General features: G+C 38.0%; 1 protein-coding gene across 9 annotated transcripts in view; it reads left to right on the top strand.

The window, feature by feature from the left end:
• The window catches only part of RYR2 (ryanodine receptor 2), a 449,694-nt gene that overhangs the window by 92,357 nt on the left and 333,920 nt on the right, over positions 1-23,417 (top strand). For all 9 annotated transcript variants that reach the window (XM_052805738.1, XM_052805746.1, XM_052805744.1 and 6 more), the window contains exon 2: positions 20,283-20,402. In XM_052805738.1, the coding sequence (XP_052661698.1) occupies positions 20,283-20,402 (120 nt within the window). The remainder of the gene's footprint in view (positions 1-20,282; positions 20,403-23,417) is intronic.

The raw sequence follows: 23,417 nt of genomic DNA, 5'->3' as shown, positions 1-23,417 counted from the left end.
CTTTATTCTTATTGTCCTTGTGCTTCTGAGTGTGTTTGTAAGATGTATTTGCTTTTAGATCAGAATGCTACAATTAAATGGACCTCTAATTAAAATTGCAGTTATTTAGCTCTGTTTCTGGGAACTGTTGCTGATCTGATTATGTTTTTCTCTGTCTTAAAAACTCTAGACTTAGTGTATGTCTCGTGTTGTTTCATGACTTGGTAATAAAAGGGGGAGCAACACAAGAGGGGGGGTTGAAAAAAGTTGGTTTAGGCCTTTGGAGATAAGGCCAAGAACACTGAATCATATATTTTGGAGGAGAGCACTATAAAGCCTAACAAATGTTTGTTTGGTTGGTTTTTTTAAGAAAATATTTTGCTTATGGTGAAGCCACATAGGTATATACTTCAGGATTTTTGAAAGCATTCTGTATTTGTGTAAATATTATTAGAAAAATAATATTTTGAGAAGATGCCTTCCTATAATGAAGGTCTAGATAGCATATCTAATTGCAAAAATTAAAAGGAGTTGAATGTTGAAGGACAATCCTCCCCACCAACCCCAACTTAATGGGAACATGTCAAAACCCAACTAATTCAAATCAAACTCCATCTCCTTTGTAGTAATTTAAAAAGCTGTGGTGTTTGTGCGTCATTTTATTTTGTTTCGACAGAACTAGCTTTTAGCCACAAACAGTTTTATGTGCACAAACCCCCCATCAATTTCTGGTGCAGATTTGACACCTCCAATGTACGTCGTCATTTCCTTCAGATGTGCGTGTATTTTATTTGGCAAAACAAAGCCTACCACTGAAAAGCAAACTAATATAGTTTGGCTGTGTACAGGCCATGAGTCAGAGAGACCCCAGAAACTCTTCAGATTTTGCTTTTATTGTTGACTTTGCTCCCTTTTTTTCAAGCTGCTAAATGGAACTGAACAGCTGTGTAGGCCCATCTGGGTAAATGAAACAGATGCAGTCACCAGAAGAGATTCTCTAGGCCACTAAAATAAACATATTATTGTAATTTTTTTTTTTTTTTTTTGAGTAAAATGTGTCTTGTTAAGACACACCTTGATTACTTTCGGTTTGGTATTATCTATTTTAGTAATGATTTAAGTCTGGTTTTGCTAGGTTCTGGCTACCGTTAGCAATATGGTACAGTGCAATGTGTTTCTGCCAAAAACACCACCTTCCAGAAAGCTCTCAGCATGTCATAAGGTAAATTTAATCAGTCTTACAATGATATATTATTAATGTAAACATTTCTTGAGAAAGCCAAAAATGAGAGCTGGAACATCTGTGCAGTTTTGTTTCTGCAGTTTGTGATTCTGCCTCTGTGTTCTTATCACTGCATCTATATATGCTTTAATTTCCTAGTTAAGTGTGTGTGAAAGATTTCAGGCTTTCAGGTCTTAAAAAGTCATCTTAAAAACATCCTTACAAGTTTGTCTTTGAGTAAAGACTGAGCCTGAGCATTTCAGCTCAAAAATGACTCCTTTCAGAACAATTCAAATGCAAATACTACAGGTTTGCATCCTTAACTGCAGTAATCAACGTGACAAGCTATACAAACTCTTAATTCAGTTTATTACTATGGAAATGGTGAAGTGACCAGCCAGGAATCTATGATGATTTTGGGGAGGCATGTACAGAAGGATTTACTCTTTCAAAGTTGGGGAGGTTGAAGTAGAGGGGACAACAGCACAGCAAGTGTTCAAGTGTTGTAGATCCCTTTTTGTTTCAATGACGTTATGCTTAGCAAGTAATCTGGTCCTCCACTATATACTTAACTGTGTAAGTGTTAAGTGTCTGCTGTGCTGGACTCTCTACTAGTGTTTTTACTACCAGACATTCCTACTGATGACAACGGCTAAGCTTTCGACTTCTGTAGTGGTGCCCTGGACATAAATCTTTTTGGTTTTCTTTGCTTATTTTAGCAGAGATTTTTATAACAGATAAATGTTTATCTTGGAAGAAGAAAAGAAGAAAAAAAAGTTATTAGGTGATGTCAAATTTTCCTTCCATAGTTCATGGATTTGTTACCCATAGCAGAGAAGTATCTTGTCAATTAACTTGTAGTTTCTCACACAACTGTTGCAGCATTTCCTTTCTTAAGTACTAAGGTCAGTGGTTGTTCGTTACAGTTGGCTATGCTATGCTAGTGACCTTCTGCTTTAAACTGGTTTAATTCCTGCATGCTGTAGTGTTTTCAAGTGGTAAGGTACAAAGAGGCCTGTATCATTTCATTCTGTAGGCTTTGCTCGCCTTTAATTTTCAATGTCTTTCTAGTTTAGTAGTAAATACGGGCTTTAGAATGAATCTAAAATGACAGCAGTATTGAAGTAGAGAATATGCTATATTTATGCAAGCAAAGTTTGTGGTTGAAATTATCTGCCCTTACCTATATGTCTTGCTTTCTAAAGAGATTTTTTAAATTTTGTTTTACATGTGCAGTATTGAGATCAACGGCCCGCTCAACAAGGGTCATGAAAATCTCTACCTAGCCATAAATATTCTTAAAATTTATGACTGCATGTGGGGAAAAGACAAAATTTTTTAATGTCTAATTGCTACTTAAGATAAGGGGGATACTTACTTAAGATAAGGGAGCTGGAGGCCAAGTAAAACCAGAAACCTTGCAGTTTAACTACCAGTAATACTGACTTGATACTGATACATGCGTATGTCTGTGTGTGTGTATATACATGCATAAATCTTGTTCAATGGCCTGTATGCTGTAATGCTAACAGTATGCTTTATCATGCTTCAGGCTTACCAAGCCCAGAATTTTCATTAGCTTTTCCTGCTCCATCTAAATGTTTTGGAGCAGCTGGCGGAGCAGTGGAGAGATGGCTGGCTCATGACTCATGTTAGCTGGGGTTTCTATAAATCCTGGGTTGCCTCAGGATTTGTTGGTGTTGTCATCACGATGACTGTCAGCTACCCCTCAGCAGTTGGGGGGCTGAAGGTGCTCCATGCACACACTTCTAAGTTAATACAGAAACTCGGGAGCAACTGATCTTGTGACTGAGGACTTGGGTGGTAAATAGAGCTCCAATGACCAGCTGACAGTCTGTTTTTAATACCAAGCTGTGCATGTGATTTAGGTTGAAATTAGTATGCCAAGGTGTTCTCCTTTCCTCAGTTTTTATGTAATTTGGCTAAGGCAATGGGCAGTGAAAGAATGTGAAGCCCCAGTCCACAGTGTGCTATTTGTTTGTTGTTATTTAAGACATAGCTGTAATTTCAATAGTCATGCAAAGCTTGCCTAAATTTCTTTAAATTTGATGCCTTGAGCTATTTTGAGTTTTCATGCTGCCACTTCACTGAAAACATGAGACTGTTCTGTAGAAGACAAATGTTTCTCTGTTGCCTCTTTACCATCGGACAAGCTGCTATGAGCATGCTGAGGCTGGGATTCATCTCACCTAAACTGGGACACCTAAGTGTCGGTCACGTCAGCCTAAGCTGATTACTGCAGACTCCAAGGAGAGGAGGAGATACCTGCAGAGGGCAGTTCATCGTGGCTGTATTAAATTCTGGTTTCACAGGAAGGCGCCTTGCTTTCTGGAAAACCAGTCTCCCGCCATTGGCTGTAAAGGGAGCTGAGGCTGAGTAGATGTAAATGACAGATGGTAGCTAAATTGACTTAGGTGAGTGAATTTTAGGTGCCTTAAGTTAGGTGTGATGCATCCTAGTCTAAATGGTTTGCAGAAGCTCAGTGAGCCAGAGGGACTCAGTAGAGCCAAAAGAAATGTGTAAAAGCTCATGGTTCTTAGCTTCTTTGATATACAGATGGTTATCAGCCTAGCTTTGCTGCTGTGCTTGAAAGTTATTTAAATAAACACTGAAAGTAGTGAATTTAAAGGGCAAGCACTGAAATATAATCGTGACCCAAAATGAAGTTATGTGCATGTACTGTGTTCGAGTCAATGTGAAAGCTTTCATGGGACTGTGAATTACACCTGTGTTTTAACAGTAGATGTTAACCATCAGTTGACATGCATGAAAGAATAAAAAATGGTGATGCAAAGTGATAATCGCTGTAATAAATAGGCAAGGTAATATATTAAGTTCTGTGATTTAGACATATCTTACATTAAGTATTAAATTTAAAAGGTATTAAAATACAGCTCTTTAGTCACGTAACATATGCAGAAAAACAGCCCCCCCCCCCCCCCCCCGCATTAAAAATTCCAGCCTTGATTTTCTTTGGATCAGATGAAACCATTATTCTGAATCCACTTCCCTGGTTAAAATGTTCTTTTCTTTTTCTCAGACTTCTCTGATTTACAATTAATGTAATGGTGCAATTTTTAGCAAGGGTGGCACTTGATAAATAGCAGCCTATGAAAAACAGGCTATACATATAGCTTCATAATGGAAATAAAAATGTTAATTTTGCTCTCTTCTTTAGGAGCAATTCTGACAGATTTCTGGGAGGCCTTCTATTATCAGGTGCAGCTCGTATGATAACATGATACTTTTTACTGTCTCAGTACTCTCAAAGTACAGTGGAAGCAATGACAATTTCTTACTGTAAATAAGAGTGGGAAAAACGGAGTTCAGCATATGATCATGAAATCAGTATTTGAGAACTTGTATTTTCAGCTGTGATGAATCTACTTTTGACATTTGTTTGTTTGAGAAAATGTACTTTTTTCATATAATACAGAACAGTTAATTCCACTGTATAAACAAACATGGCTAGATTTTGTTGATGTTTGTTTTTTGCCCTTTTTCTTAATTGTGAGCAGAGTGAAGCATACATTTATCCTATGTCATGTAAAATTATGTATATGGAAGAACAAAAAATTAGTATACAAATATAAATTTGTGGTTTATAATGTTTAAGTTTGTGCTTCTGTGTAATTTCGTGTGTTGAAGCATTTGCTGGTGAAAGAGTAGAAACAGTTGAAAGATACTCCTGCTGTTTCAATATTCTTGGTGATAATTTTCCATTTCACTGGCTCATTTATGATAGCTGTGAGTTTGTTCAGGGTAAGAAACAGGAAATAAAAATCGGACTGTCTCTGAGCATTATGTTGTGACATGTACATAAGCTTGAAAGATATTTTTGCACCTGCTTAATAACATATTTTTGGGATTCGCAGTTCACTGCAGCCTTCTGTCATTGCATCTGATTAAAATCTGTGAAGAATTACCTGCTGGCATGAGAACCTGGTGATAGAAAGCCATTTTTCCATGTATCTGAAGATTCCTTAATTTTTCTTAGTTAGCAGTTGCTGCAATATACAGTGTGCTAGTTGAATCTCACAGCTTTTCTATGAACTGTTCAGTGCCACAGTAAGACTATGAAGGACTCAAGATAAATGATTAAAAATTAAGAGTATCCTGCAAGTGGGGTAAAGAGAAATGATTTTAGGAACCCATAAATTTTTACTATTTCAAAAGACAGGCTTAGCACAGAATGCATTGGGATGTCCTTAATGTTCTGTTAATATCTGCACAGTCTTTAATAACCAAATCTTCCACTGCAGTGTGCTTTGATTTCTTATGCAGAATTTGTCAATCCAACATATACTATTGCGCTGAATATTTCAGTCTTTTTATACTAATATTATTTTTCAGTCTATGAAAAAGAATGCAAATGGAATGACAAGACAATTGCTATAAAATTTATAGTATATTTTTCTCTGGAGGAGGCATTCTCTTTGATATTTTCAAGTACTGATTGAGTAGTAGCAAGCTGCAGCACTTGGTAAAGTACAGAGGAGTATCCCATGCTCGCTAAAACTCATGGATGCGTGGCTGCTTGATGATCTGGACGTAAATTCTGCAGCAGAAATCTGACTGTTGGCAGACCCTGCACGGCAGCTTCAGTGTAAAATAAAAAATTCAGTGTTTTATATGTTCTGTTTGAGGAGGAAATAATGCAGTCAGGATAAGAACTGTTCAGGTGTTTTGATATTCAGTGTACTGATGCTTATTTTGAGATGTGTCCGTATTTCAGGATGCCACAGATCCTCCCTCCTGCCCCATTCCCCATTCAACAACGGTTTAGGAGTTGCCAAGAAGTAACCTATTAGTTTCAGAAACAGCAAGCACAGGGGCCAGCTAGAACACTTGACTCCTGGCAAAATATTTTGGGATTATTGTAGCACCTTGCCTAAATGCATCTACTACATTTAGGAAAGACTTCTTTCACTTTACACCCTCTATACGTGTTCTTTTTTAAATCATACAAAGTAAATGACACATCGTTAGTTTAGGGGGTGCTTCTGGGGGGCAGCTGTTGCCACGTAAGCCCTGTGATCATGGTATGTCTTGTGACGTGTCAAATGAAATGAAGATTTGTTAGTTAATGGCATTATACTTTTCCTAGGACGACATATCAGGGCAGTTTTATGGATTACATAACAATGGTTTGAAACTTAATTTTAAAACCCAAATATTTTTCAAGTTTTCTTTTATCATAAAAGTGAGGTAAAAGTAGAGCTGGCAAGTTAAACAAAATGCACAGTTACTATTGTCTAGAACATCTTTCCCATGAAGCACACTCTTAACAGTGTGGTTTGTCATACTATGACTTGATTAAAGTTTCAGAATAAATATGGCTTAACTACTATGATTCTAAATTTGGGTGAAGTTAACAAGAATTGTCAATGCAATCTGTGGTTCCTCGCTTGAGGAATGTTTTCCTCGTAACACTTGTTTTGTAAAGCAGAGTACCGTTGCTAGGACTGAAAATGTCTAGCAACAAAAAAATGACCCTCTCAACCTTCCCAGGATTAGCTAAGGCTTAACATCCTTGGTTATCCCAGCGCTGCTGCTTTGACTGGCAGCTGGTAGTATGGGTAGGACACCCTCCCGCAAAATAGAAATTATTTTATTTTTGTTACACAATACGCGTATAAACTGCAGCGTGCTAGGTATAATCATCTGTTCTTAAATGTGATCAAGATCAGGCAGCTTCTCATCTTCTGTTTGGTATTTTGACTTTCTTGTGGTGTTAGTACGCTGAAGTCAGGTACTGCAGCTTAATGGGAAAGGACCCTTGATCTTTTTCTTCGCTTTCTTTTTCTTTCTTGAATGCTGCGGGGTTTTTTGAAGATACCCTTGCAAAAATCATCAAATGTCTGTTTCTGTGACATCCCTGGGTATGTAGAAAGGGCTACCAAGCCTCCTTTCCTTTCTTCCCCCTGCTCTGTGTGGCCAAGTATTTGCATTGTTAGAACTGAGGTAGAGGGGAGATCAGAGAGGCTTTTTAAACTGAAGAAGTGTGTCTAAATTTTTTCTCTGTAAAGACTGTTACTTATTACTTCCAACTGCTCCATTGCAGCTGTTCAGCCAGAATGCTCTGTTGCTTGAAGTAGTGTTCCCTTTACCTGTCATGAGGCACTGAGCTCAATCCCAGTTGGCACAGGGTGGGTGCAGAAGCAGATCAACCAGTGAAAGCGGGGAATTCCTGCCCTCGGGTGGGCTGTGGCTTTCCTAGGACGCTTACTGTGGCCTGCATCCCCTTGCCTGCTCTGGGGACACCACTGCTCCTGTAGCGCTCTCTAGCAGAAAGGCTGAAAGCTCTCTTGAATGTGGAGCTGGCAGCATCCCTCAAGGAAGTACTTGTGCTCACTAAAGAGAGGGGAAGGAGGAAGGGAAATAGTACATCTTGGTAGGGAGGCTCATCCCGAGGCCTTTTCAAGGGCTGTTCTGGTGGCCAGGGAGGAGACCTGAAAGCAGGAGTTGGGTGTGGGAGGAGGGCAGAGAAGTACTGGACATGTCTGGGTACAGTGTAGTGGTGTCAGGGCTGGAAGGTGGGATGCGAACAAAGGACTGTAGGATGGGGAATGGAAGGCTGAAAGCAGGAGGTATGATCAATGGAAGAAAGACTATAAGGGGAAGAAGAAAAGAATGTAAAGTGTTGTGCGAGGTAGGAAGAATAGGTCATCATGGGAGTGGTGGGCTTAGAAAAGTGAGGGAATAACAGAGAATACAGCTGAGAGGATTAATTTCCCAAGACATGTCTCGAAATCCAGAGGGAAATGCCATGGATTTTTTTTTAGAGTTGGATAGATAAGAAGTTAAAAAATCAACCCATAAAAAGTGTTTCATATTCAGGGAAGAGTGGTGGTCTGTACCTGGTTTTCTCCTGCTGTATGTAGCTCTGACTTGGTTCACTGGGAGCAGTCAAAATCACTGATCATTGCTCTCTGAATATCTCAGTCCCCACTTGTCCTGCTGCTTCTTTTTATCTTCTTTACCTGTTGAAGAGATGAACAGTAAGTTTCCAATATCATGATTTTGCAAAACATGATTACTGTTCAAACCTGATGACATTTCTGCTAAGCAGAGGAAAGAGTTCTCAGCTGTGGGCCACAGGCAGCCTGTTGAACCAAGTACCTGACCTATTCATTGCTGCCCATTCCCAGGGCTCTGCAGATAAAGCCACCAAGCACACTTCCAGCTGGTTTATTTTATTGTATATTTTTTCTAGCACTGTGCTTATGGAGGCTTTTTTTTTTTTTTTTTTTTGAGTAAAAATTTGGATGTGCAAGTTTTCAGTGCCTTCTTGGGAGGCTACGTGTCTGGACCACTGGGTAGTTCTCCTGACATGGTCTGTAGCTGCTGCTTAAACTCACTCTTGATGGAAAAAAACCCCAAATCCAACAAACAAAACATTTCATATTATGTATAAGTTTTTGTTTGTTTCCTGTTACAGCATGTATGTGATCTTGTGCTTATTAACGGTATAATTTGTCTCAAAACTGAATTTGGAATAGTCTTGCCTGGGAGAATTTTGAGTCTAAACAAATGCAGCCAAAAAGGTGTGGAAAAGGGGCTTAAGCACAGCGGAATAACTTGACTAATAAATTAAAAAAGTTTGGTGGGAGATCTGGGAACAAAATCCATCTGCCACTTCTTTCAATTTAGTGTTCTTCTCCTCAGCTGCACTGTCCCTGCAGAATGCAATTATTTCCTGATATCTAGGCACTGTAGTTGTTTAGATATAAAGTTTGCGGTTTAGTGTTTTAAGACTGCTACAGTCTTTATTTTTTACATTGATGTTTTGAGAAATAGGTATGTTGAGGTGGGTTAAGAAGAGATAAATGTAGAACAGCAGCACTGTTTGGAGACATTGGGTAGATTGGATATTGGTCCCTTTTTTGAAGGGACAACCCATCTCTTTAATGGGACGCTGAAAATCTCCTTCATGCTTGCTTATGTAGTGAAGGTGTCTAGGAACTGGGTTTTCAGTGTTATGATTGCTTGGGGTTTCATAATAAGATACAGCTCCAGCTGTATGATGGCCCTTTTGTGGCATTTTAAGCTGGGTAGAAATTAGATGTTGGTAATAGCCCTTTTGGAGTTGTTCATGGGAAGGTACCACATTTTGTCTTAATAATTTCATTAATGGTCTGCAGGAAAGAACAGAGCATAAATCAAAGATGCTCAGAGAAGAAGTTGTGAACAGCAGTCTGAGGGAATTTTTCAAAACGGAATTAGTCTAAGAAGGAAGAATTCAGAAAGGTGGTAGACTTCTCATGGTGACAAGAAAGCATTGCATAGGAAATGTGTGAAGTGAAAGGGTGAATCTCATAAGTTAGAGCAGCTTCAGAATGAAAGCAGGGAGAAATACTGACAGAGCATTACATGGCTGAAATAGATGAAGATTAAAATGAATCTTTAACCTTGCTCCAAAAATAAAAAAAACACAGTGGCAGGTGAGTCTTTGGGAATTAGAGAGGAAAGGTTGCATGATTGATTGGGCAGCTGCAAAATATCAGTCTGGCAGAGCGGTGGAGTGGAATGATTCAAGAAATACTGTTGAAAAAAGATTAAGGGAAGAGAAAGTTATCTAGGATTGAATGTGCAAACTCAAGCAGATGGTCATATTACTGATTTAGCCTCCTGAGCCTGCTCGCAAGGTACGAGACTGAGGGCTGGTGAACTTTTCTCATGTATTCTTGCATGAAAGGGATGATGCAGAGGGGAGGTTTTCACAGTCTGAGTTGGAGTGAGAGGGCCTTGTCCGTGAGAGAGGTGTGTTGATAGAGCCTTCTTGCTGTGGAACCTGTTAGTAGGGTAGGAGGAATACACAAAAAGGAATGTGTTCGGTTTCAGTCTAAGTATTGTGTGACCTTGAACAAATTATTTGTTTTAACATGTGCCTCCGTTCTCCAGCTGAGATGAAAGAACTCTTTCTCAGAAAAGCATTGTAAAGCTAAAACCCTTTGGTGATTATTTTCAGATACAGCACTTTGAGATACTGGTGAGAGTCTGGATTTATTAGCTTGGACTGAGCACCATGGGGTTATAAGATAACTTGGCATTTGTTTAGAGGCAGCTTGTTAAATGCCTGACACAGATTATAGATATAATCTTGTGTTTGCCTGCAGAATCTTGTGGACACCTTTTCTAGCATGCTCTCACCTCTGTCTTTACTGGTACTGTTACTCACACCAGCAAGATCAAATATAGCATAGATATGTCCCATACTGTAATCACACCTTTGATTGCAGAAGAGACATCGCCTGGAATTAGTGAGTAAGAATAGAATTCTTATCAAGTTCCTAAAATAAGTAGAATTACATCAGAGATAAATTTGACATACAGGGGCTGTTAAGAAGCTGAAATCAGCCCACCAGCTGTTTTGTGTTTAATTTGGTATTCATACTTTATTGCAGATGTTTTCCACCACTCCTCTGTCAACTGTGTCGGATGCAGAGTTAGCCATTACTAGCTCTGGTTACAGACAGATAAATTTATTATTAGACACTGACAGCTGAACTTGGCATTTTTTTAGGATTGTAGGACCACAGAAACTAATTGGTGAGAAATAATAAAATGAGTCATCACAATTGGAAATATGTTCATTTGCAGACATATTTTTAGTAGAACTCAATCAAAAGCATACTAGCACATGCGTACACAAGACCATTGCGTGCTGAAACCAAATTTGACACCGTTTCATGCTGACTTGGTGGAATAAAGAGCCAGAAGAGGAAGCTTTGAGATTACACATAGACAGTACATCTGTTTTCAGTGTTGTGTTCACATTTATATCACTAGTAAGCAGTTTATTTCAGGAGGTGTTTGGTACGTGCAGTTGAAATGTACAGACACCTACAATATCACTGCAGTGCCCGGTCAGATCAAACTCAGTAGTACATTTGTTCCTCCATGAAGCACTTTGCAGAGCACAGAAGTTGCTCTTGTTACCTGAGTGTGCTGGAGCCACTCATTCAGATTTGTTCATTGCCTTCTGATCGTGTGCGTCATTTCCCTCTGGTGGCTGTGGAACCTGTAGACTGGGATGTGCACTGTGCCTGAGACACTGCTCAGTATTGATGCACAAGTCCTAGCTAAACTCTGCTCTGCCATGTAGCATCACTGTATTGAAGTGGTGCGTAACAATTTTTTGCCTTGTACCTAGTGATTGCTTTGTGAAAAGTGAAGGCTTTCTCTGACAAGTGCTGAATATGAATCTACATGACTCCAGATGGGTTTTTTTGTTTGTGTTTTTTTTTTTTTTTCCTTTTTCTGCCACGTGTCTTTAGTACTGCAGATCACCATGACTTTGCTGTAATCTTGCAAAATTATTCTGTTGACTAGGTTAGAGCTTTTTGGGGAAGGAGGGGGAGATAACATGGTTATTGTACTAGCAGCCTGCTTCATAGTACTGTATTGAGAACTACCAGCTACTCTGGTCCTCTGGAATTCCATCTGTTCTGCATGGGGTTTTCTGTCTCAAAGGATAATTCCATTGGAATAATGTTGAATTCTTATGAAATTACTCCTCCTACAGGATAAAACTAAAACATGTACAGTAAAATGTGTCCAGACTATTTAGGATTGTGTGACCGGAAAAGTCATCTCTCTTCCTTCTCATCCTAAGGCAAGTTCAGCTATGCATAAATCCTTCTGACAGAGGTTTTCTTGAGCATTTTTTATGGTCATATAATGATGAAGCTTCTAAACAGGTTTGTGGAAATGCTTTGCTATCCTCAGAAAACTTTTCACCAACTGTCTAATACTAATTTTATTAATGCAATGAGGAACAGTATTACCTTCCCTTTATTCCATGTTTTATTGACAACAATATCATATACTTGACATTGTTGCCATGTTTTCCCACAGTCTAAGCAGACTGCATCCCAACAGTTTTTCTGGATCTTTCCTGTTTTTTTTCTAGGTATCATCAGTCTTGCTGCTCTCTGTCCATTCTTTATTTGAAACGAAGGGTCAAAATGGCCATTTCACTTCAGCTGAAGCCTTACCAGTGTTGACTGTAAAGTCAAAGGATCACTACTCTTGTAGTCACATGCACTTCTTTCCCAACTAGCCCAGCTTTTTGGCTTCTATACGCCTGCTTGGTGGTGTTGACTCGTGATCAGCATTTGATTCACCGTAACCAGCAGATCCTTCTCTACAGCACTGCTGTCTTTTCATTGCTTTTTATCCTGTGTCCCTACCTAAGGGATGTGCACTGCGCTAAGGTTGTTTTCAGTTCCTTATAGGTTGTTCTCCCTTAAGAGAGTCTGAACACTAATTCCTACTGGCCAATGACATTACTATTATTATTTTACTGTTAACTATTACAACAGCTAGCAATAAGACAGTGGAGTTGTGGTTCAAGCTTAGATACAGTAGTCAGAAGTTTAGGTCCTTTTCTTACTGCTGTCACAGGCTTCCTTTGTGTTCAGATGTCAGAAGCTCTAGAGTCATCTCCCTAATAGGGTGGTATTTCAAAATAGAGTTTGGTAGTTTGTTGAAGACGTTGGTTGATCAGTCAAGAATTAGCAGTTAAAGTAAGTAGTGCTGCCCTCTGAGCATTTGTTTTGTTGGTATCTCCTGTAGGAGCGTTGAAAAGATATTTAATCACTGTTGATCATAGTTCTTGCATGTTATGTACATGGTGTTTAATAAATCCTATTCATCAAGGCTTCTGTTGGTTGTCAGCAAGGATTTGGAGAAGGAAAAGTGCCATCTGAATTTGTTACTATGCATTGTTGCTTTTTACCTTCTTCCAAAGCACAGAAATAAAGAGGCTCTGGGGCAACGAGTAGTAGAGCTTCCATCAACGCTGAAAGTAGTCTTACCTGCCAATTGGTGTGTGTTACTCAGATGCCTAGCATAAAAAATAGCCACATTTGATTTTTTTTTCTTTTTCTTTTTTTTTTTTGGCAGGTCTCATCACTAGGGTCATCTTAGGGGATTGATTTGTGGATCCTATTATTCTGTCAGCAAATGGTTTCCAGTAATGGTGCAAGTCTTGTACTTGATGGCCCATAGGAGTTAAAAACTTTTATTCTACATTAATCTAATTCTAATCTAGTGCTTATCCCAACAAGGCAAAGGGAAGTTGAAGTAAAGTTTGTAAGTCAAGAAGTATTCTACAGTTTCCTTAGGCAGAAAGCAGTTTGTACAGGCTAAATTTCTATTTGTAAATCTACTTTTAAAGTATGTGTGGCACCGATGCTCATTGCACAGTTCAGTTGCACAGCTGAACAGTAAATGGGATGCAGTGAAGCAGAACTGTGCATATGTGGAGTTTGAGGAAGCTATTAAAGATTGAGCTATTAAAGTCTGTGCTGAGATCCTGATTGATAGCATATGGAAGTTGATGGGAACATTCCACTAAGTGCAGTATTTGACATATAAAACAGCGGTAGAAGTGAGTTTGAATGTATAAGCATAACTTACCTGTTTTAACCTTTGAATGCTTAATTTTGCAAGTGTGACATTCTCTGTTCCGTATGCAGTTTCCGAATTGGTATACTGTCATGGAGCAGTAGAAACAGAGTCAGCATTAAATCTTTAAGGGAGGTAATTATGTATCATGGGTCAGATTAGGAAAAGCACAGCAAATTATTTAAATTAGTAATAGTTCATGATTTATTTGCTGCATTCTCTGCAAAGGAGTAAAATATAAAATATAAAATCAAGGAAAATACCTGAAAAATGTCACCTATTTTTGCCCTGAAATGGAAGCAAAATGCGGATGTCAAGGTCATAACATAATGAGCTGAAGCACCTTGGGCTGAAGCACATACTGTGTTTCTAAATAAATGTATTACTTGTAGTGTATTGCTACTTCATTTATCATCAACTTTTCCTGCAGAGATTTTTAGCAATACTAGAAGCTCCAATATTGTGCTTTTCTTCCATGGTTAAAATAAAAGACTTGGAGGTAGTAATGGCATAGACTGTAAAACAGGGAAAGACATACAGTAGGAAATTATTTTTTGCATTCTTAAAGAATGCAAATAAAGAAATTATTCAATCTTTTTCTATCCTTTGACTCCCTACTAAACCAGTACCAGATATGAATTCAGAAGTTTTAAAAGTATGTATAATTATTAAAAGTTTAAGGTACTACAATGTGGAGAATAAATGAAAAGACATCCCATGAAGAATATTAAAAAAAACCCAAACAAACCACCAACTTGCAGATTTCCAGAAAAATGCCACAATGCAAATATTCCACCCTCAAAATCACAGCTATGTCCATATTGAAGAGGTGCTAACAGCTATAGCAGTGTAGATTATGCCTACTTGTGGCAATTCAGCCAGCCAGTTTTAGTCCTTTCATAGAATTAACATATTGAGAAGGTTAAGGGTTAGTCAAAACTGACATCACACAGGAGGTATCAGTTTTCAGGGTTTAATAGGACAGAGTAATGCTATCTATTACAAGGAAATACATATATGTGTGTGTGTATATGTATGTGTGTGTGTGTATATGTATGTTTTATTTGGTCATAACTTGAAATTGCAGATTGTGGAAAAACATACCTAGAAACATTCATGTTGGAACATAACATGCCCACATTTTTACATGAGAAACTAACCTTTTTCTTGACTGGGTAGTATATATTTCATGTAATCTTAGGAGATTTGAGTGGATTTCACAGAAAAGTCAAATAGTCTCTGTAGATGAAAGTAAGTGCTATTAAGGAGCTTTGGGAACTCGGTTTTAATATTGTGCCTTGACAGCAAAGCCATGCTCTTCCCTCATTAATCGGGTCTTCTGGAATGCAGTTCTGAGCATGCAGTTTGCCAGTGTATGGTTATTGCTGGCAGCATTTTGGTTTTAGAAGTAATTTTTATCTGTAGCAAGTGTTACAGTGCTGTTAAAGGTGGGGTTTTTTTGTTGCTGTTTGGTTTGGGGTTTTTTTTAGTTACTGGCTCCTCTACTAAATCATTTAGTTATTTGTTTAGTTTCTGTGAGTATAAAGATTTCCTGAAAATAATTAAGTAGCCCATGATGAATAGATATAATTAAGAATCTGCTGTGTGCTGCTGTTTGTTCAATAACTGTCCTTGATTTTTCAAAATTGGATGTTTAAAAAATAAATAGGGCTTTGTGGCATAGATAACATCTACCTGTCTTTTAAGAATGCTTCTTGAAGAATCAGAATGATAAATGCAGTAGTGTGCTTATCAAAAGCTCATGCTGTTTGAGTCAGTGCAGGTATCTGACATAACACAAAGCAGAGTATCTTTTTGCTGGAAGATACGGTATCTTTAAAACTATGAACTGGTGTACTGGCTGACGCATAAAGATTTATCAGGATTAATGGATTACTCCAAGATGGTACTTGGTGATAATCTTAGAGGACTGTATATGGCTGGTTACATTAGCCTTAGCTGCAAATCGCCTTCAGCAAGTTCATTTGCAAACTTGGGAAGGAGAATAGCTTTCTGACTCACATTATCAGTTTAGCAATCTGAGTACCATTTCTGCTATCCTGTAGGCATACTCTGTTATTGTAGGTAGGCAGTATCATCCTTGCTCCTTACCTCCCCATTTGTGGGATGGAGATAACCGTGCTTCTAAATTCCCAAGAGTGTTATGAAGCAGATCAGACTCTGAACGGAAGGATGAGAATGGATGGAAGAATCATCCATTAAAGTACCTAAACTAAATGAACAGCTTCTCAAGTTGGATTCACTCTTACTTGCAGTAAATGAAGATATATCTGAGACTGTGCTCCGTTGTTGTTATGGTGACTTACATTGCCTTGTGCATTTGATAATAAGCTGCAGCACCACTGTGTGCACAGAATTGTGTGGTTATTGGCACCTACTTTCCCTTACTCTTTTGATACCTTTCTTCCATATCCAAAACCTGGAAAAATAGAAGACGAAGCAGCATCTTTGGGCTTACTGATGAAGGCTGCTATGGGTGATAGTGAATTGGGATGGAAATACTAAAATTTTCCAGTTTCCACAGAGGAAACTGGCAGATGAGTATCAAAGTGATGATTATTCAGCAAAACAAGAATAACAAAAGTATCTGGCAGTGGAAATGTCTGCAGGGATTTTAGGTCTGTGCTATTGCCCTTTCTTCCAAACTGTGCTGGAGTTTTTTCCAAGACTATACTATATTCTGTATAATCTATGTCTGTTGTGATTGTTTTGAATATGAAGTTTAAATCAAATACTTTCGTTTGTTATGGCAGAATACAGATACTGTTTTTTTAATCAGATGAAGTATATGCTAAACTCATTTCATTGAATATGACAGACACACACTATTGTTTACTAACACGTGTGTTACCTTGATCAATTACAAAGACCTATAACTGTTTTGTGGAAGACTAGGTTTTCTTCTTTTGCCTATGCACTTAATATTGCCAATGTATAGACAACTATTTCTACATGTCTTAAAACACAGTTTATCCAAGAGTTTAGATTCCAAGTGGATTAAAAGTTCCTACAAGTGATTACATTTTAGCATTAAACATCTGTGCTTGAAGTTGTCTTCCTGGAATCTCTTTAATTTTCATCTCTGTTTAGTTTACTGTGATATTAAGTAACTCAGCATTTGAGAGAGATGTTTAAAAGACACTAATATTCTTGTCAGCACCTTTGTGTTGCCTCTACCCCTGAATTTTCAGTCCCGTATGAGGAGAGTTAGGAGAGAGATGGATAGGAGTGTATCTGGATACATAATGATGTATTTGCTTAACTTTTGAAGGCTACAGTTATAGCCCTTTGAAACATAAATTACTTTCATCAGTTCTAATCTGACAGTGACTGATAGAAAAAATTATGATGATCTAAAACCTCATCTGCATAACATATAGGTGAGAAAATGCTCAGAAGGTAATAGGAGGAAATGAACCAGTTTGAGAGATCTCATAATTCAAGATTTAAGAATATTCGATAAATATTTTTCTTTAATAGTGTCCTGGTTTCAGCTGGGATAGAGTTAACTGTCTTCCTAGTAGCTGGTACGGTGCTATGTTTTGAGTTCAGTATGCGAAGAATGTTGATAACACACTGATGTTTTCAGTTGTTGCTCAGTAGTGTTTAGACTAATGTCAAGGATTTTTCAGCTTCTCATGCCCAGTCAGTGAGAAAGCTGGAGGAGCACAAGAAGTTGGCACAGGACACAGCCAGGGCACCTGACCCAAACTGGCCAACGGTGTATTCCATACCATGTGACGTCCCATCCAGTTTAGGAACGGGGAAGTGGAGGGGGGCAGGGATTCACCGCTCGGGGACTGGCTGGGTGTCGGTCGGCGGGTGGTGAGCAATTGCACTGCGCATCATTTGTACATTCCAATCCTTTCATTATTGCTGTTGTCATTTTATTAGTGTTATCATTATCATTATTAGTTTCTTCTTTTCTGTTCTATTAAACCGTTCTTATCTCAACCCACGGGTTTTGCTTCTTTTCCCGATTTTCTCCCCCATCCCACTGGGTGGGGGGGAGTGAGTGAGCGGCTGCGTGGTGTTTAGTTGCTGGCTGGGGTTAAACCACGACAAATAGACATTTAATATGATGCTCACTGTAGCTTTCTTAATACAAGAGCAAAGTGACCTTCAGTGAAGGTCTCTTTGGAGGTGTGACTTCAGATAAGGAAATTACGCATTTTTAGCTCTCCTGATACTGGAACTGGATAGCACTTGCTGATTTGAAAACAGGTTTAGAAAGACAGTGCTGAGATGCTTACCCACTTACCAGTCTTCTCTAAAGAAATGGAATGGAATTATGTATCTTAATATAATTCTGCAACACAATCAAATTTTGTATCTATAGGAATCTTCTGAACACGTAGTCGCTAAATGTTGGAAGACTGAATCCAGGGTAGAGTTTATATTAGATTCTTCTCTAACGATGTGCACAGAAATGCAAAGTAACTTAGAGCTGGGTGTATATTACTCATAATTAACTGTGATGACCTTCCACTTGATCTGACAATGGCATCGCATCTTTCTTAACCTTCTGTGCCAACTTTATCAACCACACCTTGACTTAGAGCGAGAAGTTCCACAACACTATGACTCTGTGGCCTGAATTAAGAGAACATTTATTGTAACCATCTACATACAAAACAAATAAAATGTAGCAAAACAGAGTTGTGATTTGCTTTGTTGTTTTAATTAGCATGTCCTGCCAACCCAGGAATTAACTTTTGCAAAGGGCATGGGAGGGCAATTGATTTTCATTAATTAGTAAGCATTTTTTAAGAAATCAGTCTTTATTAGTGAGCTATGTATTTGACAAAATAAGCCATGTACTCTGTACATGGTCCAGCACAAGAAGAGAAAATGCTTGCAGAATGAATTGTGAAAGTTTGTGTGTCAGGAAATTTAGCAGTTGCTATATTCCTCTTCTTAATCCTCCATCAGTCAGCATCTACATTACACATGTATGCTTGGTGATTCCTTATAACTGGTTTGCAGAGAAGGACATGATGCATTAGATCATTAACTAAAATTAAGTATGTCAGGGACTTGCCCCAAACCAACTTGTATTTTTGCTGCTGTCAGCATAGAGTCATTTTTGTAGATGGTCTGTGTAGAACACTTTTCAGACTTTCTCTAAAAGCACAGCGTACAATGGTAGAGAATGGGGCAGTGCAAAATGAATTTGGTGGTTCATTTGAGTAGAAAGTAGCCTTACTGTGTTGTCTGCCTCTGGCTATGGAGGTACGATGTTAGCATCTTCTCTAGTGACCCTTTTTGGAGACAACTCTAGCACAATGTATGATGGTGACACAGTTACTGGAATTTCCATTCTGCTGGTGTGGTTATTTAGGAAGAAGGGCTAGGAAGATAAAGAGGAAGGAGAATGTGTTTATATAGCTGTAATCTAACACTACTATTTTTAATCTGAAAATGAACTTTTATTTGAATTGTGTAGTTAAGATTAGGAAATAGTAATTTTGTGCTTCAAAAAACGAAAACACCCCCCTCCCCCCCCCGCAAGAAAAAATGCTCTGGGTTTTATTAGATGCTACTTTTACAAAGAGTACACAGCAAAGCTCTTAACTCTGTATATTTGGTCTTCTAGATCCTTGATTTTGGCTTTTAGGGATTTTTCTTTATTAATTACAGTTGTACATTGTGAACTGCACATATAACATATACCTGTATTTCATTTTCTGGATTTAATGTCTGACTGGAAGCAGTTCCTACTTTTTGCCTCTACAATTGACTGTGGATTGTAAAGCAATATGCAGCTTGGGCACTGTTGCTAGTATACAAGGAAAAGTGGTTTACCTGTACTTAGGGCTAGGGTTTGCTACATGGGGACAACTAAAAAAAGGTAACATAAATTAATTTTTGAAGTGTCCGATTAAACTCTATTTAATCTCCTGTTCTTTTCAGAATTAAATACATCTTAATTTAGTTTAGTTTAATTACTAGAGTGTAGTAAATCAAACCAAATAAAAGGCCAGCTTAATTCAGGATGGGTGTTTACAAGTGGCTTCAAATTACTCAGTTCAATTTAAATTCAGGCATTTATTTAATTTGATGAACTTTTCTAAATGTCCCTATGTAAAAAGCTGCCTGTAAGAATAACTTTTTGGTAAACATGCCTGCCTTAATGCGTGCATTTTTGTAGTCTCATCCTGTTCTGCTTCCAGTTGCATGCTTCATCCTATAGTTTTATTGTATTACATTTTATTTACAGTGTTAAATATGATGTCTTCATGTGAAATTTATTATTGGAAACTAATTTTGCTTCATAAATGAATGGGCGGAATGCACAGGGTGATACTATTTTTTCTATTCTTAAACAGAAAACCTCTGCTAGAAAACAGACTCATTACAACCAAGTTTTCTTTCTTTTTAACTTAAACCATATTTCTGCAAAGGGATTCTGCAGCTCATGGTTATGTTACATTGGAGAACTGGGATTTAAATAAGGGTGTGTTTCTGTTCTGTCAGTTTTTTTGACAAGATCTGCTTCGACTATATTACTACAAGGATTTAGTCCCATAACATTTTTATTTATTTCCTACATACTGACTTCTGTTACAGATCTCGTTGGGTCAGATGCATAACCACTGTTCTGTTTTTGGTTTTTTTTTGGTAGGATGATGAAGTGGTTCTGCAGTGCACTGCAACTGTTCACAAGGAGCAACAGAAATTGTGTCTTGCTGCTGAAGGATTTGGCAACAGGCTTTGCTTTTTGGAATCCACATCAAATTCTAAGGTACTGCTGAGTGTTTTAAGTGTCATGTATGAAGCAAGGATATAGTTATAAGATTGCTTGCTTTGATGTACTATATACAAATCTGTCTAGGAGAATGGACAAATCAAATCTATCAATAATATAAGGAATACTTAATCCCCCTTTGAAGTTTAATTGTTCCTTTGTCATGGCCGTTTGGCTGGAGTCTAATGCTGTGCTTTCTGTTTTGGGCTCACTTTAAAACGAGTTAGCTGCAGGAGTCCATCTCAGTAATGTGCTTGTGATTTCAGTTGTCCAAACTCAGTTGTAGTAAGCCACAGTGCAATTTTTGGGTACTGTAATTCAAAGACACATTTGATTACTCTGATTTTAAGTCCACAGGAGAGTGATTATTCTATTTGTGAGAGGTTTTTATTCCGTGACATTTATGTTGAGATGATTATTACTTTAAGTCCTTCTGATTCCCTAATCGAGCAGAGTAATAGTGGAAGTATCAAAATTATCTTGTCTAATCAGTTTATCTAAGCCTACTGTAACTCTGCTATATATGTAGTAGATACAGTAGTTTGAAAAATTAACTTTGCTATTTGTTGCAAAGGAGGGGTTTTGTTTCACAATCGCATATGCTCAAATAAGGGTTTTGAAGACAAAATGTGCCTTCTGAGGGCAGAACTGGTTTTGTGAGCAAAGTAATGGGTATACTTGGACATTTTATTTATACAAAGGGAAGAATGTTTCTTAACATATTTGTTTTTTCTTCAGCTAAAATATAAATGTTTGATGAGAAAATAAAATAAAGGTAAAGCATCTGGAAAGACAGCTAGAAAGATTTAGAACAAAAAATGATGTTTTTTTATCTTGCCAACTTCCATAACATCACTTTGATTCTCTGATACATTGCAGAGTAATGCTTCATTTTCTGTCTCATCATTTTGAATGTATTATTCATAATAATAAATTTTTCACTAGGATATTAATGATTCATTATAATAGCAGTGATCTTGATGAATTCATTCGTGCCGCTCTGTTTTAAGTGAGTCTTTTTAACAATAAAAATGTTCTGGGATAGAAGTGGTTGCAGTGCTAGTTGCCTGTGAGGCCAGAAAAATCTATTTAATGAATTTATTATCATTCAGTAAGTTTGGATATTAAATCTACAGTGTCTCTCTCACTATATAAAACTCCTGAATGTTCCTGTCTTTAAGGAATACAGTGTAAATTTCATATCAGTTTCCTATGCTTGCTTGTTGATGCTGCTCATTTGAAGTCATTTGGAGGTATAAATACTGAGGGAGCCATAAAATTACCAAATCCTTAAAGCAAAGTTTGCTGTAAATAAGAGTAAATAAAAATGTGTTTCTTCCTAATGTCTGTGTCCATACAATGTTACTATTGCATTATATAAGGAAGAGCATAGAAAATATTACAAGAGGCATATGATGATTTGAAAAAGGTTCCAGCAGAGTTCTTGAGCTAGTTAAAAAATTTCCCTGCATGTCTTTAAGACTATTTTCCAGTTGTAATGGGATTGTGATGCACTTTAATGCAAACAATGCATTAAAAATAAACAATGCAAATAGCATCTGAGTTACAGTCAAGTATCAATGATGGGGTACGAAACCAAGCACCAGTAATAGGCCAAACACAAGTAGTAGACCTCAGCTGTCATCCTGGACTTGCGTTCTTGATAATGCCTGATACAATCCCCTGCTTTTCTCCAATATCCTTCAAGATGTGGCTCCTGGTGATATAGCTGATGTTTTATTAGCACAGCTTATTCACATGCACTTTCTTGCCCTAGGATCATTGAATAATGCACACTACAAAAATAACGGTCAAATTGAAGATATATATTGATAGAATAATTTGGCAACTACTGACTGTTAATACTTATCCCATTACAACCATAACACTGGCAGGCCCATTATGAAAATTGCTTAATGAATTTTATTTTCTTTTGTGCAAGTTTACAACACAAGTGTTTCTTTGGAGGGTCGTGTAGATTCCCTCAGCTTCGGAGGAGAACAGCAGATTTTGAAAACATCATACTAACAAAAGATGGATGATGATAATTGGGCTAAATTAGCAAACACTTTAGTAAGCATTATCAGTTCGCACGTGTTCACATTTCAAAACTGCTTCCAAATTCCACTTTCTTCACTTCTTTTGGAAGCAATCCATGAGCAAAAATATCCTCTTTATTTCTTAGCTCTGCAAATCTATTGTTTTTCTGTATATCTTGTAAAGTGTTTGAATTTTAAATAAGGAATTAATTCATATTTGGAGCTACATTACAGCTTGTTTTTAGGCTTGAGGGTGGTTTCTTTGTAGCAAATGGAGAGACATCTTTTGCTATTGAATTTGATATGGGACTCCTGAGAAGAAATGCCTCTTATCACAAAATGGCATTTTATGGAATCAAATTTCAAAGTACAGTTATATTTCTAAGTTTGTGAATGTTCTTGTGCATTGGTTTGGTCATTCCTACAGGAAGAGTGTTGAGTTGAGAGTTAGGGATGTTCAGCCTGGAGAAGAGAAGGCTCCAGGGAGACCCTACAGCAGTCATCCAGTACTTAAAAGGGGCCTACAGGAGAGATGGGGATGGACTCCTTACCAGGGACTGTAGTGATAGGATGAGGGGTTATGGTTTTAAACTGAAAGAGGTGAGATTTAGATTAGATGTAAGGAAGAAATTCTTCCCTGTGAGGGTGGTGAGGCACTGGAACAGGTTGCCCAGAGAGGCTGTGGATGCCCCATCCCTGGCAGTGTTCAAGGCCAGGTTGGATGGGGCTTTGAGCAACCTGCTCTAGTGGAAGGTGTCCCTGCCCGTGGCAGGGGGGTTGGAACTAGATGGCCTTCAAGGTCCCTTCCAACCCAAACCATTCTATGATTCTATATAGTCTAGCACGTGCTGAATAAAGGGGAAAAACAATGACTCTGGGCGACGTAACTTTCAGTGCAGCACGGGAGGCTGTTGCCCTTCTTTGCTGCCAGGGCACACTGTGGGCTCGTGCCCACCTTGCTGCCCTCAGGCCC

The sequence above is a fragment of the Harpia harpyja genome, chromosome 13, assembly GCF_026419915.1.
Source record: "Harpia harpyja isolate bHarHar1 chromosome 13, bHarHar1 primary haplotype, whole genome shotgun sequence".
Taxonomy (NCBI): domain Eukaryota; kingdom Metazoa; phylum Chordata; class Aves; order Accipitriformes; family Accipitridae; genus Harpia; species Harpia harpyja.
Note: the sequence above shows the minus strand (reverse complement) of the source record. Positions and strands in the feature narration are given on the sequence as shown.